The sequence below is a fragment of the Sminthopsis crassicaudata genome, chromosome 6 (genome assembly GCF_048593235.1).
Source record: "Sminthopsis crassicaudata isolate SCR6 chromosome 6, ASM4859323v1, whole genome shotgun sequence".
Lineage (NCBI taxonomy): Eukaryota > Metazoa > Chordata > Mammalia > Dasyuromorphia > Dasyuridae > Sminthopsis > Sminthopsis crassicaudata.
The window spans coordinates 187,732,620-187,750,218 of NC_133622.1; the positions used below are offsets into that span (position 1 = coordinate 187,732,620).

Sequence of the window (17,599 nt, forward strand, 5' to 3'; positions counted from 1 at the left end):
CAATCAGTTATCAGCTTGAAGATGAAAACCTGGCTTAGTGGCCTCCTGGTCTTATCCACTTTGATGAATAAATCAATGGTATGGATAGGTAGATTTTCTCTGATTTCCTCAGAAGAAATACGAGACTGCTGCTGAGAAATGTATATTAAATACTCTATTTCTTTGAGCAGGAAATGACAAAAAAAAAGATTATATCTGTTTGCCTCAAATGAGATCACATGAATTAATGGTAAGACTGAAAATAAAGGAAAAGAACTTCCAAGTCTTGGGGCTTCTATTTTTTTTTTTTTTTTTTATAAAGTTGGATAGTTTGAAACTGTTCCTTGCACTGGGAAAGACTAATCTGTTGGGTGTTTTTTTGGTTTGTTTTAGTAATGTTATTGCAGAGTTTTTTTAGGCCTCTTCTTACTAATTCTTGTAGAAGTGGGTCACCAAAAGTCAAGGTCTTTTGTCAGTAGTCAAATGAGGTAAGATACCTTCATTCCTCTCCATACTTATGTTTAAATTGTTTTAAGTTTTTAGGTTTGCAGCGCTGGTCTTAGGATGAGAAGAAGCCCAGTTCTTCTATTTTCCAAGCTTGGCTGAATGATGTATCCTACAGAAGGCTGTGGGATTTTAGATGTGCATGCTTAGGAACAAACTTTTATCAGTGACACAGCTATAAGCTGATGATTTTTCTTTTTTAACTATCATAATACTCAAAGACAGTTTACCAATTCCAGGTGGTCTACGATCTGATGCAATGTGGGCAGCACTAACCCCAACCAAAAAAAAAGATCTTTGAAGTATGAAGGTGTTATCACCAGGGCACTGGATAGCCAAGAGAAACTTATAACAGTTTGGGTATATCACCACTCTGATGACAGATGGACAGCCAAAGAAAATGGCTAAATCAGGACTTTTCTTATAAATGGTACATTCCTTGCTTTATTCTATTATTCAGACATTTTCATAGAACCTCAACAATTGAAAGGGACCTCAAAAGCAAACTAATCCAATCCTCTGACATCCAATTTAAGTGGTCATTCTGCCTTTGCTTAAAGACCAAGACTGAGGGGGATCCAATTGCCTCCAAGAGGCAATCTATTCCACTTTGGAGAGTTGATTGTTTAATCTTTTATTTCCCCCCCCGCCCCCATTAAGCTGAAACTTACTCCTTTACACCTTCTGCCCAATGTTCCTAATTCTGCCATTTGGGACCAAGTAGAACACATCTAAGTTCTCTTCTGTAGTTGCCCCTTTTTGGAGATGGAAAGGGCCTTGGAAATAGTTTCTGAGTCCTAACTCTCTCATCTGATAAATGAGGAAACTAAGGCCTAGAAAGGAAAGATGTCTTCCCTAAAGTCACACAGGTAGCAACAGAACTAGGATTCAAATTTAGATCCTCTGATGCCAACTCCATGTGTGTGTGCCCTTCTCCATCCCAACAACCCCAGCAGAACAAGACAAGACACAAGTCTTCTGCCATACTAATGTATTCCATCTTTCAAAAAGAAAGACATGATTTTAATATTACTTAACAATATGTTAAAAAAGTAGCCAGTCAGGCTTCAGTGTTAATACAATTATACACTCTATAACAGATTTGATAGTGTGAGTATTGTTCTTTTTTCCTTTTTTTCTTCTTCTTTTTTTTTTTTTTTTTAAACTTTCTCGTTCTGCAAGTATTCTTACACAAGCTGGCTACAAGTCAGGGGGAAAAATCAAACACAAATAGCGTAACTTGTACACTCTTAAACAGTAGATTGTGAAAGAGAACTCAAGAAATGCTTGTCCCGTACGAGCCTCCTTTCCATGAAGTCGTGGTGGGAGTAATTCCGGAGCAGATGAAAGCAGCGCCGATGGTGAGAGGTCCAATCCTTTTTCATGGATTAGGATGATGAGAAAACAGAGCTAGATGTGGGCGGGTGTGGCAGGCGCCACTGCAAATGATGCAAACCAGTGTTCTGGCCTCCACCCAAGCCTGGGAAGCAGTTGGTGGTCTCTGAGGCCAAGGCAATCGGGAGGAATTGGAGGAAAGCTATTGTTCCAACTCCCACAGCGTACAGCTACAATCAAATAAACCTCACTCACAGACTACAAGCACACAAGCTAACAAATTCAGGTAGAAAGTGGCGATTTCTCAGGCCGCAAGAATTCTCAGGCCCCGGGGCTCAGTGCAGACCCACACGGCACTGGAGACAAGGCAAGGCAGCGCTGGCTCAGACCCGAGAAGCTCTCAGCACTCGCAGTAGGAGGGCAGGGCAGGGGACAGTCTGCTGGGCTCCTGCAGGGCTTCCTCCTGAGACTGTCTCCATTCAGTGGGCAGCAAAGGTCGTTTTTTTCAAACTAAAATTGGACCAGTTGATGGAAAGTCTCTGCCTTGTCTGTCTTGCAGAATCCAAGCAGAACCTATACAAATACAAAGCAAAAGAAAAAAAAAAAAAAAAAAAAGAAAAGAAAAGAAAAGAAAAGAAAGGAAACAAAAAGAACATTCTCAGCCCCAAATAGTATCATCATACAGGTAAGCAGTTTCCCAAAGGTCTTTATCTTTGGAAAAGTTACTTCCCCATCATAGGCCTCAGTTAAAGAGTTTAAAAATAGCTTGCATTTCTGTATCACTTTAAGGTTTACAAAATGTTCTTCTCACAACAGTTTTAAGAAGTAGATGATTTAGAAGTGATCCACCCCTCCACACACATCAGAGATGAGGAAACTGAGGCACAGAAATGAAGAGACTTGTCCAAACTTCACATAGTTAGGTGTCAGAGCAAGATTAGAATCTGGGTCATCTCACTCCAATGCCAAAGGCTATTTACATTGTACTATTCAGATATACCTCTACCAGACAGAGTTATCATTAAATTAAATTTCCTTTCATTTTTAAGGTTGTCTGATATGTCACTTTGCCTATTGTCTCTAACTACTAAGTCACCAACACTGCCGTCAGTATTGAAAATGGTAAAATACAATTATCTAATTTAATTCTACTCAAACAGAATGTTAGTCAGAGTTTTAAGGACAGATGGTTGGGGTGGATAATTTAATCTCAATGATGTATTTTTTCCCTAGTCCTTCATACTATTGTAGTAACAATGTAACATATTGGATTACTGGGCATTGAAAACCCCTCAAAAAAAAAAAAAAAAAAAAAAAAAAAAAAAAAAAAAGAAAAGAAAAGAAATCTATATACAAAAAGGATCAGATAAGTATAAATATATTTAGGTACTCCTTTAATATAAGGAAAGGTTTCACTCCAGATGATCTGACCATGAAATGAACTTCTCTATGTAAAATGATGTTTTGTACTTAGAATTGGAAATGCTGCCTTCCTTCCAGTCTCCTGCACATACTTTGGTTCTTGTCATGGAGAAAACATAAAAGAGGGGGAGCTATGAAATCCTTAATCCAGATTCTACAGCATTTTCATTATTATATAATGTATATAATCTTTTACTTACTCTACTCATTTTCAAGAACAAGTAAGAGCATTCATTAGCTTCCTCTCTTAGAATGCAAATAAACAAAGCAGCTTCTTATATTGGGATAAAGGCAAATATTTAATGGAGAGAACTAATTGTGAACAGTAGTTTACCAGCTATGATACAGAGACTATGGACTGCTTCTAAGGTTTTTCTAGGTAGTCTGGAAAGGGGCATTTTGTGTTAGAGTCATGAAGCTTAGATTAAAATCTCATTTTCCTACTTATTAACAATGTGAGCATGGACAGGTCTCTTCCTTTCTTTGAGACTTAATTCCCTTATCTAGAAAAGAGGAATAATAATAATTTACACTGCCTACCTTCAGAGATAATGGATACGAAGTACCCTGTGAAAGCTAAAGCACCATACAAATGTGAGGACTGATTGTTTTTCCTCTCCAAAAAAAAGTCTTGCTCTAAGACCTCACACCACAGTGAGGAGATGATGCTGAGTTCTTAAAAGTATGTCATCACAGCATCAGTTTTGAAGGACAAATCTAGTTATATACAAAGAGACATAGCAATAGCAAAGCGGCCACTAGATGATAAATACTTTGGCAATAGCAACCCATGAAAAGAAAAATATAAAACAGCCTTCAGTTTTGTGCAGTTCCTTCCACTTAGGCAATAATAAAGGAAGATGATAAAGAGGCACATGACAGATGAAAAATATATTGTAAAATGTGGTTAAGATTTAAGAAACCAAAAAGGCCAAAAGTTTGTGACTATCTAAGCCTCACACTCATAACTCAAAAGTATTCATATGATTACACTTTGTTCACAAAGAGAATTAAGGGGCATTGGATATAGCAAGTACTAAATAAAAAAAGTAGCTATAGCATAACAAGAAAACAACTTGTCACTGATGAGGCAAGGTTTTTCCTCTCTGTAATTATTTCAACACTCTTCCCTACACTTCCTCAATTGTTTGCTTAAAACAATTAAGCAAAATCATCTGATATAGATATATACTAGGGAGTCATTTCTGAAGCAGCTGTCTATGTACTGTCATACTCACTGACTTGTAAGAGTCAATATAAAAGATCAATACCTATTGAGAATAAAAAAAATGATATGGCATATAATTAAAAATGCCCTTCAACCTGACCTTCTTATAAGTTACAGATGCTGAGAAGTGGATGAGAATATCAATGGATTAATATTGGCAGTTTAAATAACTTTTGATCAATCATTACAATAAGGAAAATAGCCTAGAAATCAACTCTGCTAGAAAATCATCTCTTTGCTAAATGGAGAGAGATGTCACACAAAGGCATTATCAGTTGATGAAATACATTTATAAATATCTTACAGAGAAGGATGGTGGGAAGATAACTAACAGTATTATTTCATAAAACAAGCAGGGGAAGGAAAAGCAAATCTATAGAAAAACTTGGCCAGATCACCCTAAAAGTATCTAAAGAAGAAACTAGATAAAGCACAAGAAAAAAAAAATCTATCAAGATTTTCCCAATATGCCCAAAGGGCACATACAAAAAAGGAAAGAATAGTTGGATCACACCAAGAATATACAGAAGAATTCATGCTAGAAGTGACAATTTTGAGAATACTGAGGGATCAATTCTCAATATGTATGGAATAGGAGAGGAAAATAAAAGCTTGAAGGAAATTCTGCATGTTGCATTACTTAAAAAAAAGGAAATAAAGAAAATATCAGAAAGCACTAATGCTAACTCAAGCCTATTTTTCTCATCTTCACAAAAATCTTTTTAAAAAATCCCTAATTTTTATTATGAACTAAATTATCAACAGAGACTAAGATATAAAAGATAAAAAGTGGACTAGACATGAAATTGTAAACTTATTATGTATAAAAATTTAATAAGGTAATAGAACATTGTCTTGTTTTCACAAAATCTTCAAGAGAATTTATACATATCGAGAGCATCTTTGATCATATTTCTACAAGAGGAAAGATGCAAGATAAAAAATACCATGTTATTTGTGGACTATAAAATAGCAATTGATTTCACAGAGCAAAAAAGACACTTATAAGGGCTCTCCTTTAAAAATGGAGTTTCTAATATATACAAAGATTGCTTGAACAAAACAATAATGGAAATAACTAGCTTGAACAATGCTCTATTATCAAACAAAACATTTTCCCAGTCATCTAGGTTCCTAACAACCCAATGCTGTCCGCCTATGACTAATCAGACCTCTTCCTCATCTTTAAAATCCCTAACGCCTCAGGGACGAGTTTAAGTGCTACTGCTTACATGGCCTCTCTTTTCAGTCTCCCACTTTTAGTAACATCCACCAAATTGCTCTGTACATAATTTGCACTAAATCATTGTTTACTCTGCTGCCACCCCATCTCCCCCAAAGGATGCAAGAAGGACAATTTCAATTGTCTTTGCATTTACAACACCAAGCACAATGTCTAATATATAACAGGTACATAATACATTTTGTTGAAGAAAGGCATTAAAACAGGGTGACATGCTTGACAAATAAATTGTCCATTGTAATGAAGGTCACATTAGAGCCAAAAAAAAAAAAAAGTCCATATATGAACTTGTGCAAGTCACTTCAATTTTCTTGGCCTATTTTCCCATCTGTAAAGTGATGGGCCTAGACTGCTGCAATAACCTTCTGGTTGGTTTCCCTGACTCAAGTTTCTTTCTACTCTAGGCCATTCAGCTGTCAAATTAATCTTTCTCATGTGCAGGTCTCACCCATGTTACTCACTCCATTCAATAAATTCCAGGGGCTCCCTTTTACTTCTAAGATCAAATGTAAAATCATCTGTTTGGCTTTTTAGTCTCTTCATTACGTGGCCCCTTTTTCTACCTTTTTAGTTTTTTTATGCTTTATTCCTTTGTCATGTATTCTGTGATCCAGTGACATGGACCTCATCTCCTTGATATTCTTTGCACATGAAATTCCATCTCCCAACTCCAAGAATTTTCACTGAATGTCCCTCATGCTTGGAACTCTATGCCTCCTGATGTCTTGGTTTTCCTTTATGTCTCAGCCAAAGCCCTGCCTTCTACAAGAAAACTCTTCTCAATGTTCCCTGGCACCTTCTTTTTGAGACTGTCTCTATCTGGTTTGCATACACTTGTTTTCCTGTTGTTTCCGCCATTACATTGTAAGTTCCTCAAAGACAAGGACTGTCTTATGCCGTTCTCTGTATCCCTCGCACATAGCAACAGTGTCCCATACATAGCAGACACTTGAATGCTGGTTGTTCAAGTAGATAATGTTTAGGGTCTTTTCCACCTCTAAAATCTTACAAACCTATTGATAAGAATGTTCAGGAGGCAGTAAGCACTCAAGTGTTTATGACCTGACCCAGCAGAGTGAAGTTGATACAAAACTCAGAACAGCTTCTATAGAGCCCATTTAAATGGCCAAGACTTAGCTTAGCATGAAAAACTGAGAGCTTATATTGGAATATAGATTTATTCTGAGGGCCATTGATATAACTTCCCAAAGTCATTCAGCATCTGTAAATAAAAACTGTTACAATTCTCCACTGAAAATTGGACCATTGTAAATTATGATATAATATTAATATTTCATGCTTTAGAAGAAAGGATTATTGACTGAGTTGACTCCAAGAGGTCAAGATTTCCCCCTTGTGAACCAAGGGGAATGGATAGGTTAGTCTTTCCCAAACAATGGATGTGTTTTCTATAGGCTCAATATTTGACTATGAAATATAAATGTGCTGGTGTGCAAGTTTGAGTTGGTGGTAAAAGTTCTGGACTTAGTGTCAGAAGAGCAGGAGATCCAACTTAACTTAGATGAATGTAAGCTAATAATTTCATTTCTTTGATACTGTTTCTTCATTTGAAACCTAGGAAGAATAATATAGTTCTCCTAAGCAACCTCAAAAGAGTTATGAAGATGAAATGAGATAATTTATATAAAATACTTTACAAACTGAAGTGCCATTCAGATACATATTGTTACTATTTCAATTACTATTGTGATCAATCATTAAAAACTAATGTTTACCAAAGTTATAAAATAAAATGGAAAGTGCATTGGATTTGGAATCAAAGCACCTTAGTTTTAATTCTGATTCTGCTACTTACTTTGTTGAGACATTTTCCTTTTTACAACCTCAATATCCCCATTTACAAAATAAAGTTCTTGGAATAGGTGGTTTCTAAAGTCTCTTTCTCTTGAAGTTCTATAACATACTATTTCTCAGGATAAGAAGGCCCAAAATTGGGGGAGTGAATTGCAGTTAACTGCGGCACATCTATTTACAGCTGAAATAAGTCCATTGGTATATTAAAAATTTTAAAAGTGAAAGAAAAAAAAATCCAAATTGTGGTTTAGTAATTGCTTCATTTCCAGAATTCAAAAATGTTTTTCTTAAAAGTAAGAGTTTATTTTCACCTGCATCTTTAAAACATGAAACTATTTGCTTCTCTTATTTCTTTACTGGTTTAATAGGCAACACCATAATAACTAAGTGAACAATGAAATATCTATCATCACTCCTATTTTTTAAGAGGAGAGGTGGAATCTCATATCACCAGAGGGTTAGCAGCTTATTTTTTTTCTACACAGAAATAACTGTAAAGAATGTCAAAAGAGGCTTTTTTTAGATGCCACTGATGTCCTGCTTTGTACAATTCCAAAACTATGTATCCAGACGGAGTGGATGAGTTGCAAAATTCCATAAATTCAGGACTAACACACACTTGATGACCAGAGCTGCTTTTCTTTCATTTGACACTAAGAGTAATTTTTAAGTGGCACATTTTAGTGTCAAGGTTCTTTTCACTGACATATTATTCAGAAATATTTGTTTTAGATAACTAATGAGAAAAGGCTGTGACTTACTGTGTGCAATGCACAGACATAAACACTGAGAGGAATATAAATTATGTAATTATTTCTATAAAAGAATCTCAACAACAATTGATCCATACTAGTTGGAAAAGGACAGCTTTTATTTTTGAGACTTATATTTTTTCTTATGCATGTATGCATGCCCCTTTAAAAGAGGCATCAGAGGTTGAAGGCCTGGAAGGCCTTACTGGTTGTATTTGGAAACACAGTTCATCCTCAATTTGGGACAAGGATAGAAAAGGTGGAATAAATGTGGCTTGTTTCACCCAAGTCAGACTCATCACGAAAGGAGTTAACAAAGAATAGTTAAAAAAAAAAAAAAAAAAAAAAAAAGATCCCCCCTTTCCCATATGTAACTAATGTAGAATATTTTCACTGATCCTCCATAAAGCTCATATAGTTTATTCCGTAGCCTTCAATCAGGAGTTACAGTCCTAAATCCATAATATCATATTCCACTTAATTCTAACAAGAAGCCCTACAGTTACTTTGTGTAGGTGACAAACAGCTCTACAAACCTCAAAAGCTCATGAAAAATATCACTTTATTATAGAATAGCAATATACTAAAAAGCAGGAAATTTCTAAGTAAGGTAAGATTTTCTGCTGGTGGAAAGGGCCATGGAAATCACAAAGAAAAATGAAAGAGTGAGCATATTACTACAATGTCAATCACAAATGATAACATTTACCTTTTAAAATACTCCACTTCCCTCTCAGTTTCATCCATATCCACACTGTCTAGATCAATATCTTTGGGAAGAAACACATCATCTGCAAAATCAAAGAGATGAAGCAAATTAACATAAGCTGACTATGTCACTAAAAAATAAACCAGAACAAGTTTTAACTCCAGGACCTGGCTGCAATAATTTTATAGATTCATCTTTTAAAAAATTTATAAAAAAATTTTAACATGCAAACAAATAAAAATGTTATAATAGTATAAGCTCACAGGCATATTATTTAAAAAATTTTATAACTAGCTAAGAAAAAAGTAGCTCTATCTTTTTTCAACTATTATAAAATATATGGGTTCAGATGTTTTGCTACTTCTATGTCTTTGTTCACAACTTTTCCTATGACTGTAATGCTTTTAACCCACTTCTGCCTGGAGACATCCCATCTAACCTCTTCAAATGCCACCTATTCCACAAAATCAGAGACTCTTGGATGGCAACATTCTTTCCCTTTCAGATGCAGATCTATGCATTTTTTTGCCCATATAATTTCTGAGGTAGTTATTTGTGTCTATGTCTTATTTTTCTCTACTGGAAAATTTTTCTCATTCATCTTTATGTTATCTTCTTTTCCTCCTTATCAGTGTCAAGTATTATGTGATGTCCTTAAATGCTGTATGAGGATGTATTCTGATGGAAGTGGATATCTTCAACATAAAGAAGATCCAACTCACTTCCAGTTGATCAATGATGGACAGAAATAATTACACCCAGAGAAGGAACACTGGGAAGTGAATGTAAATTGTTAGCACTACTGTCTATCTACCCAGGTTACTTATACCTTCGGAATCTAATACTTAATGTGCAACAAGAAAATGGTATTTACACACATATATTGTGTCTAGGTTATATTGTAACACATGTAAAATGTATGGGATTGCCTGTCATCGGGGGGAGGGAGTGGAAGGAGGGGAGGATAATTTGGAAAAATGAATACAAGGGATAATATTATAAAAAAAATTTACTCATGCATATATACTGTGGGAAAAAAATTCTAAAAAAAATTATGTAATGTCATAATGGATACTTATATTAAATATTTATTGATTCTCACTGTTAATTTCATGTGCCCTTATTCAAGTGATATTATGCCAAAGACTTCAATGTGCTAAATTTTTACCAAGCCTCCCCCCCAAATCCCAAAAACCCAAACCCCAAACCTCCACCCCCCCCAAACCAAATTAAACAAAAACTCTATTAAACTAAATTTGATTATTGACACTAAGATTTTCTAAGGAAATAATGAGGATTATAAAATGATGATAAAAGCAAATAGGACAATTTTAATAGGGAAGAAAAATGTGGTAAATTCATATAAGCTGTACATTTTGCAATGTGGTCAAAAAGGCTAGGAGAATAAAAATATGATTATAATAAAAGTAGATGTGGGCTCTATGAAGTTTATTTTTTAGAACTATCAGTTGTAATAAGATGGTTATTTTTTCACAAATTTTTCAGTGAATTTGGGTGAAAAGGCTTTTTTAAAATAAAAAAAAATTTCTAAGATTGCACTTCAATATAGCTAGTATAAAACCTGTCGTAAAAGTTGAAAATTTGTTTACTGACTGACTTCAAGTAGCATTTGACTTCAATATGAAAATCAATTTTTATTTGATTAAAATGAGTCCCCTCTATGGAGGATTTATAGAAGGGCATGGGCAAGAATCACATAGGGTGATAAAGCATGTATTCTATACTGGTGGAGGTAATGTCCAATACCAAGAAGATACATTCATTGAAGCATTTAAATATGAGAAAAACAGAGATTAAAATGCCATGCCTCTTAACAGTGATAACTCAAAAAAAAAAAAAAAAATCTAATTCTAACACAACTTATATATAAATAACAAACGCTATCAATTTAATACAAGTCAGTATTTGAGTACTTACTATAAGCAGAGCCTCATACAAAGTGCTGTGGGGGAGACAAGAGAAGTGTCTCATATTTTACTGATCATCTTTGAAGTATGATAATACATACTAAGGCTTTTTTTTTTAAACTTTAAATTGAAAGCTGTCTAAGCTAGTAGACTTGCCTAATTTCTGCTGTATAAAAACACAGATGGAGAAGAAATTAATTCTAACTTGGCAGTTACCAATACAGGCTTTAGATTACAGTGAGATTTTTATTAGATGTGAAGAATATAACCACAAATATAATAAATTACGCTAGAAATATCAAACTATATTAGAAGGCTAATACTTCAAGAAATTATGCTTTCACTGGAGAATGTATTGTGTTCCACCTGGGTAGATCACAACTCTTCTACATCTGATTGGACTTTTTTTTTTTTTTTTTAAGAATTTATACTCTCCTATTTTTGGCTTTTGAGAACCTAGGGTCACCTCTGCAACATAAAGGACTATCTTTAATGGAGTTGTAGAATACATATCTAAGTTATTTGTGACCTGAGTGGTTTATATCACATATTTACAATCCATATGAAAAACATACTCATTTATGAATTTTAAAAGAGCATAACACTTATAAAACCCCAAACTCACCCTACTTACTCTAGAAATGGCAAATCAAGAAGAAATCATTATGGTCTAGAAAAAAGGCTAAGAATATTAACAGAAAATTATTAAGGGTCAACAGCTGCTAATATGTTCTTTTTATTATTTCCCCAACTTTGGCACTTTTTATCCTTCTCCTTATCCACAATCTGATACTTTCCTCCTAGCCTTGGCTTTTCTTTTCTTCCCTCTAGGCTTTTGGAAAGAGGTGAAAGAGTTCTGTTGTGAAGAATTAGTCGAGGGTTGGGATAGCTTAGGGGAAATGATGGTTTCATAGAAACAGAAGCTGCTGAAAGCCATTTTCTGTGAATCCCAGATGTGGGTTAATATTCCCCTTATCCTCTCCCCTGCTTGAAAGACTTCAAATCCAAGACTGGAATCTAAACCAACTCAGCTAACAGTATATGCTCAAAATAAGCAATAAATAACTGAATGAATGAAGCACTTATTAAGCGCTTACTCTGTGCACAGCACTGTTCTAATGGCTAGGGGCAGAAATAAATAGGAAAACAAGGCCACCCTTGCCCTCAAGGAAATCACATTCTAATGAAAAACAACAACAACAACAAAAACAAAACAAAACAAAACAAAACACTAGTTAATTTAATGGATTTATCAAAAAGGAGAGGTATAGGATGGCAATTTAGGACCAAACCATCCCTGCTACCAGAAGCCACAGAAGGGCTAGCCTTAAGAAGGCTGATCAATGCAGATTATACAAGTAAATAATAAAAAAAAAATTATACAACACTTTACTACAGATTTTAAAAAGCTCAGTGACTATTAAATGCCAATAACATGTCCTGGTGGTTAGAATTGAATATTAAAGGAGTACTATTTCTTGTATTACAAATACAGATGGTAAAATATCTTGGAGGGGCAGCTAGGTGGCACAATGGATAGAGCACCAGCCTTGGATTCAGGAGGACGCGAGTTCAAATCTGGTCTCTTCCTAGCTGTGTGACCCTAGGCAAGTCACTTAACCCCAGCCTCAGAGAAAAAAAAAAAAAAAAATTGGAGAACACCTAACCAGTAGTATAGAGGAAGAAGCATTAGGAAAGACTAAAGTGTTGCCCACAATCATCTGCACAAAACATTGCGTTACAAAAACTTAAGGAAAATGTTTTCCATAGATCTTAGTCTCCAAGCTACATGGACTGAAAAGCTTTCAAAATAGAGATTTAGCAGAATGCAAAATCATGTGTGAAAAGGATGAGAAGTACACCTCAATCTCTACTGTCCAAGATGTAACAAAGATGTTTTTAGTAAGACTACAGAATGAACACACATCTTATACTTTTATTCAACTACAAAAGGCAATTATTTTATCTACTTGTGCACTAGTTCATAGGACACTAAATATAAAATAAGACTAGTAGGACGGTCCTAAGGCCGTATCTATTTGTACTCTTCTAAATGGTCTCTAATGGCTTGCAAAGTGCCTTACATACATTATCTTACTCAGTTTTATAACTATGCTCTGATGTAGGTACTACCTTTTACAAATATGAAAATTAAAAAGCAACAGGATGGATGAGGTAGCATAATGTGGATTTTAAGCCAGAAATTTCAATTCCAAATTTGTTATTTATGATCGAAGTGACTTTGAACAAACCACCATGTCTCTTGTCTTTTCTTTCTCTATTAAAAAAAAAAAAAGGGCAGGAGGTTGGAAAGAAGTAATATGATTAAATAATCTCTTAAGTCTCCTTGACTCTGGTTTGAATCCTATAAGCATCTAGCACAGTACCTTGCTCATATTATGCATTCAATAATAATTTGCTGAATAAAATTATAAAATTAAATCACCTTAGAGAAGCCACTTATAAAAGTTTGAACTTCAAACACATACACACACATCATATATATATTCTACTCTAAAGCTTCCTAATTCTATACATACAATGGTGGGAGGTACATTTTTCTTACTTTTTTTTTTTTTTAAAGGGCCAAGCTTGGTCATGATAATTTTAAAGAAAACTTTAATTTCTAAAGAGTATTTAAAATAAGTACTTGAACAAAGTTCAAATTAAATTTCTGTTACTGTTGTTGAGGCTTTCAGTCATGTTCAATTATAGATGACCCTGCATTTTATTCATGGGAATTTCTTGGCAAAGACATTGGAGTGGTTTACCATTTCCTTCTCTAGAGCCCACATTTGAACTCACATCTTCCTGACTTTAACTCAGTAATCTATTCACTGTGCCACCTAGCTGCCATTCCAATTAATTAAACAACCCTTTGTAATTGGAGTTCAATTTACAACAAATTTGAAAGTGGGAATGAGGTTAAGAGACACTTTAAAATATAAAGGGATTGGAGTAGACAGATCTTTCTGCTCATAATGTGAATGTATACACACATATACACACACAGAAACTTAAGTCCAATTTTCTTTTCTCCTCTTTGCTCAGGCAGCTGAAAAATAAACAAGATCACAGAATTTTCCTCAAGAAACTAATATAAAGACAGCATTATGGTGCGAGGTAAGGCGTCATAATATTTGAGAATAAATGGAAGGCAAAGAAAATAGTCAATAAGTATTTATTAAACACTTACACTTTGTGCCAGGCACTGTGCTAAGTACTGGGGATGCAAAGAAAGGCAAAAGATAGTTGTCCTTAAGGAGATCACAATCTAACAAAGGAAGCAACACATAAATATGTATAAATAAAGAATATATAGGAAATAACACAGGGAATGCCCTAGAATTAAGAGGGATTGTGAAAAGTTTCCTGTAGAAGAGAGGATTTTAGCTGGGATTTAAAGGAAACCAGATAAGCTAATAAGTGAAGACGAGGAAGAAGAGTAATTTGGGCATAGGGAACAGTGAGAGAAAATGACTGGAGCTGAGATGGAATGGCTAGGGGTTCACTGTCACTAGATTGAAGAATACGTAGCAGGGAGCAAGATATAAGAAGACTGGAAAGGCGGTGGGGAGTAGAACTATTTATGAAGGGCTTTGAATGTTAAACAAAAAATGTTTGTATTTGATTCTGGAAATGATAGGGAGCTACTGAAGCTTATGGCGAGTGGTGGATTAGGAAAAGTAACTGAATGGAAGATTGTTTGGAATGGAGAGAGTTGCCGTTTGGCCAACTATTGCTACTGCAGTGGTACACATGGCATGAAGTGATGAGAGGCTGTACAGAGTAATAAAGGCACCAGGGAGCATATTCAAGATGTTTTTCAGAGACAAAATCTGCAGGTGTGGGCAACAGATGGCATATGAGGGGGGGGAGAGACAGGAGGGAATTGAGAAGGGCACACTAGGTTGTAAGCTTAGAGGAGTGGGAGGATAGTGTCGCTTTCTATAGTTATAGGAAAGTTGGAGGTCAGGAATGGCTGGCTTGGGGAAAAGATGATGTCAGTTTTGGTCATAAAGAATTTAAGGTATCCACTGGACATCCAATCTGAGATGTGTGAAGGGCAGTAAGAAATGCAATACTTGATTGAGGTCAGCAGAGAGATTAAGGCTGGATATGTAGATTTGACAACCATCCCCAGAGAGATAAATGATCCACAAGACTGATGAGATCACTGGGCATCCACCTCATGAATATCCCTGATGAGTACAGAAGACCAAGAGGAGGATCCAACAAAGGGGCCAGAGAAGGAGCAGTCAGATTGGGAGGAAGAGAACAAGAAGAGACTGGTATCCTGAAAAACTAGGGGACAATATCAAGGTTAAGAGGGTGATAGCATTTAAGGCTGGAGAGAGCCCCAAAAGAAAGCAAATTCAGAAAAGGCTTATCAGACTTAGTAATTGGGAGATCACGAATTTTGGAGAAAGCAGATTTCTGAAGATTTATGAGGTTGGAAGCTGAATTAAGAAGAGAATGAGAGGAGAGAAAATGGAGATAATTATTGGAGATGCAGGGGGTCTCTATAACAGCAGGGAAGGCCCAGCTGGGGCTGTGTAACATGAATATGAAGTGGACAAAGAGAGATTGTAGGCTTTTCTCTACCTTTGCTTGGCAGCAGGGTTGAGACCCAAGGCTGAGGCTTGGCAGGGCTGTAGCAAATGACGTGATGAGGGGCTGAGGGACACAAGACAACAGTGTAGAGGGGAACTAGTTCACTATGGTGTCAAGATGGGGAAAAGGGGAGTGTGGTTAGTGCAGTGGATGACCTGGGAGAGAACTGAGGGATCAGGCAATTTAGAGGTCATAGGACAAATTAAAAGCAGGCTCTGATAAGAGAAGGCAGAGGGAAGGAGGAATATCTTAAGGACAGACAAGGGGTTTTCTGAGTGATTGAACATGGAAGTAGTGGTAGGTGACAGCAATTTCAAGGGTATGATTAAATCCACAAAGATGGCTGATGTAGAATGCCATATTGGGTCATGGAAAATGAAAAGGTTGAAAGGTTAGGGGGTTTGAAAGAGCATACTCCCCCCCCATATATATATATATTGAAGTCCCTTAACAGAAGGGCAAGAATTGGGGAGGAGGAAGGAAAGATTTTGAGACAGGGACAGGTCCTGAACTCACTGAGGGGAAAAAAGGGAGTTTAAAAAAAAAAGCTACCCAGATTCTGACAGAATTAGTGTAGCCCTCTACAAAATCATCAACAAATAGACATGTGGTTTCTGTCTAAACATTTCCATTGATGAGACAGTAGAACTTCCTTGATGGATAGCTGAATGACAAGAAATTCTCCTGCTATTCAGAGCAAAAAGTCCACACAATCTTTTTGAAGGATTATCACATATTAAAATTCTTTTTTACTGTCTTAACACTTTCACTCTATAAAAACTAAAATGACTTATTTGACAAATAGCAAAAATTTTTTATGTAAATTACCTTGAGTTTTCTCATAACTCTGTGATGTAAGAACATTACTTCCACTTTATAAATGAGAAAATTGGGCTCAGACTTAAATGACCTACTATGGTCAGAGAATTATTAAATGCCAGTGGGAAGATCTGAAGCTTTCTGAATTCAAATCCAGTACTACATTCACTTTAAGACATTATCCCTACTCTTCCTTTTCCCAATAAAAAAGTAAACACTTCAATCAAAAAAAAAAATCTAAAATTGGGGAACAACATCATCAAGTGTTGAGGTTGTAAATAAAACTGGGGAAAAACATTTAAGGACATCTGTTAGAAGGCAAAAGGTCTATTTTGGACTAATGCAAGCAATTCTATCAAATGGTTACTAAGATTCCCTAAGTAAGATTCTCATTTTGATCAGAAGAGTGACATAATCAGACCAATTTGGCAACTACTACTTGAAACAGATTGAAAAAGATAAATATTGGAAGATCAAATCTAAGCTAGAAGTGATAAATGGATTTCTCTGGCAGGCTGATAAAGTCTATAAAACCTTTCCTAGAATAATTTTTAAAGGTATAAAATAAAATATGCAAGATTTCAAAGGAAACCACTTATGTAGACTTTCATAACACACATGTTTTCAAGGTTTTAAGTTTAAGAAGAAAATGAGCATTTGTATAGTGCCTATGATGGCACTGGGCCGTAGTGCTTTACAATATTCTCTCACTTAATCTTTGCAACCATCCCATAATTAACCTCATTTTATAGTGGAGACTTCAGTTCAGACTTGCTCAGTCTGAGCACTGTCTGAGGCTAGATTTGCAATGATTTGGAATACGGATGTTAATGTGTCCACCAGATAGGCTGAAAGTGATTGTTTTTTTACTCTTCACATTTGCTTAGAATATTTCTTCTCCTAGATTTTGCCTTTGCTCTTATCATATCCTACCTTATATTACAGTTATTTATGTACAAATATAACCTCTTTGTTCAGTTCTCTCACCTACAAAAGGAAAGTCTTGGACCAGAAGGTCTCTAAGGTCCTTTCCAGATCTAAATCTATAATCCTTAATTCTAAAATTCATATGCCATATTATGCTTTCAGAAACTGAAATTATAAATATAAAAAGAAGCAATAAATCAACAGAGATCTATTTAAAACTGACTATATGGCAGAACTCAATGAGCTACAGGGAATAGATATAAAGATCAAAGTTAGACAGTAACTGTGCTCAAAGACCTCAGCATGCATAGCCTGGGATTCATG

General features: G+C 35.4%; 1 protein-coding gene across 5 annotated transcripts in view; it reads right to left on the minus strand.

Moving 5' to 3' along the window:
* Positions 1-1,459: 1,459 nt before the first annotated feature.
* FAM193A (family with sequence similarity 193 member A) overlaps positions 1,460-17,599 on the minus strand; it is a 191,937-nt gene continuing 175,797 nt past the window's right edge. For all 5 annotated transcript variants that reach the window (XM_074276850.1, XM_074276849.1, XM_074276848.1 and 2 more), the window contains 2 exons: positions 8,988-9,069; positions 1,460-2,391 (listed from right to left, as the gene is read on the minus strand). In XM_074276850.1, the coding sequence (XP_074132951.1) occupies positions 2,298-2,391; positions 8,988-9,069 (176 nt within the window). In that variant the 3' untranslated portion in view covers positions 1,460-2,297. The remainder of the gene's footprint in view (positions 2,392-8,987; positions 9,070-17,599) is intronic.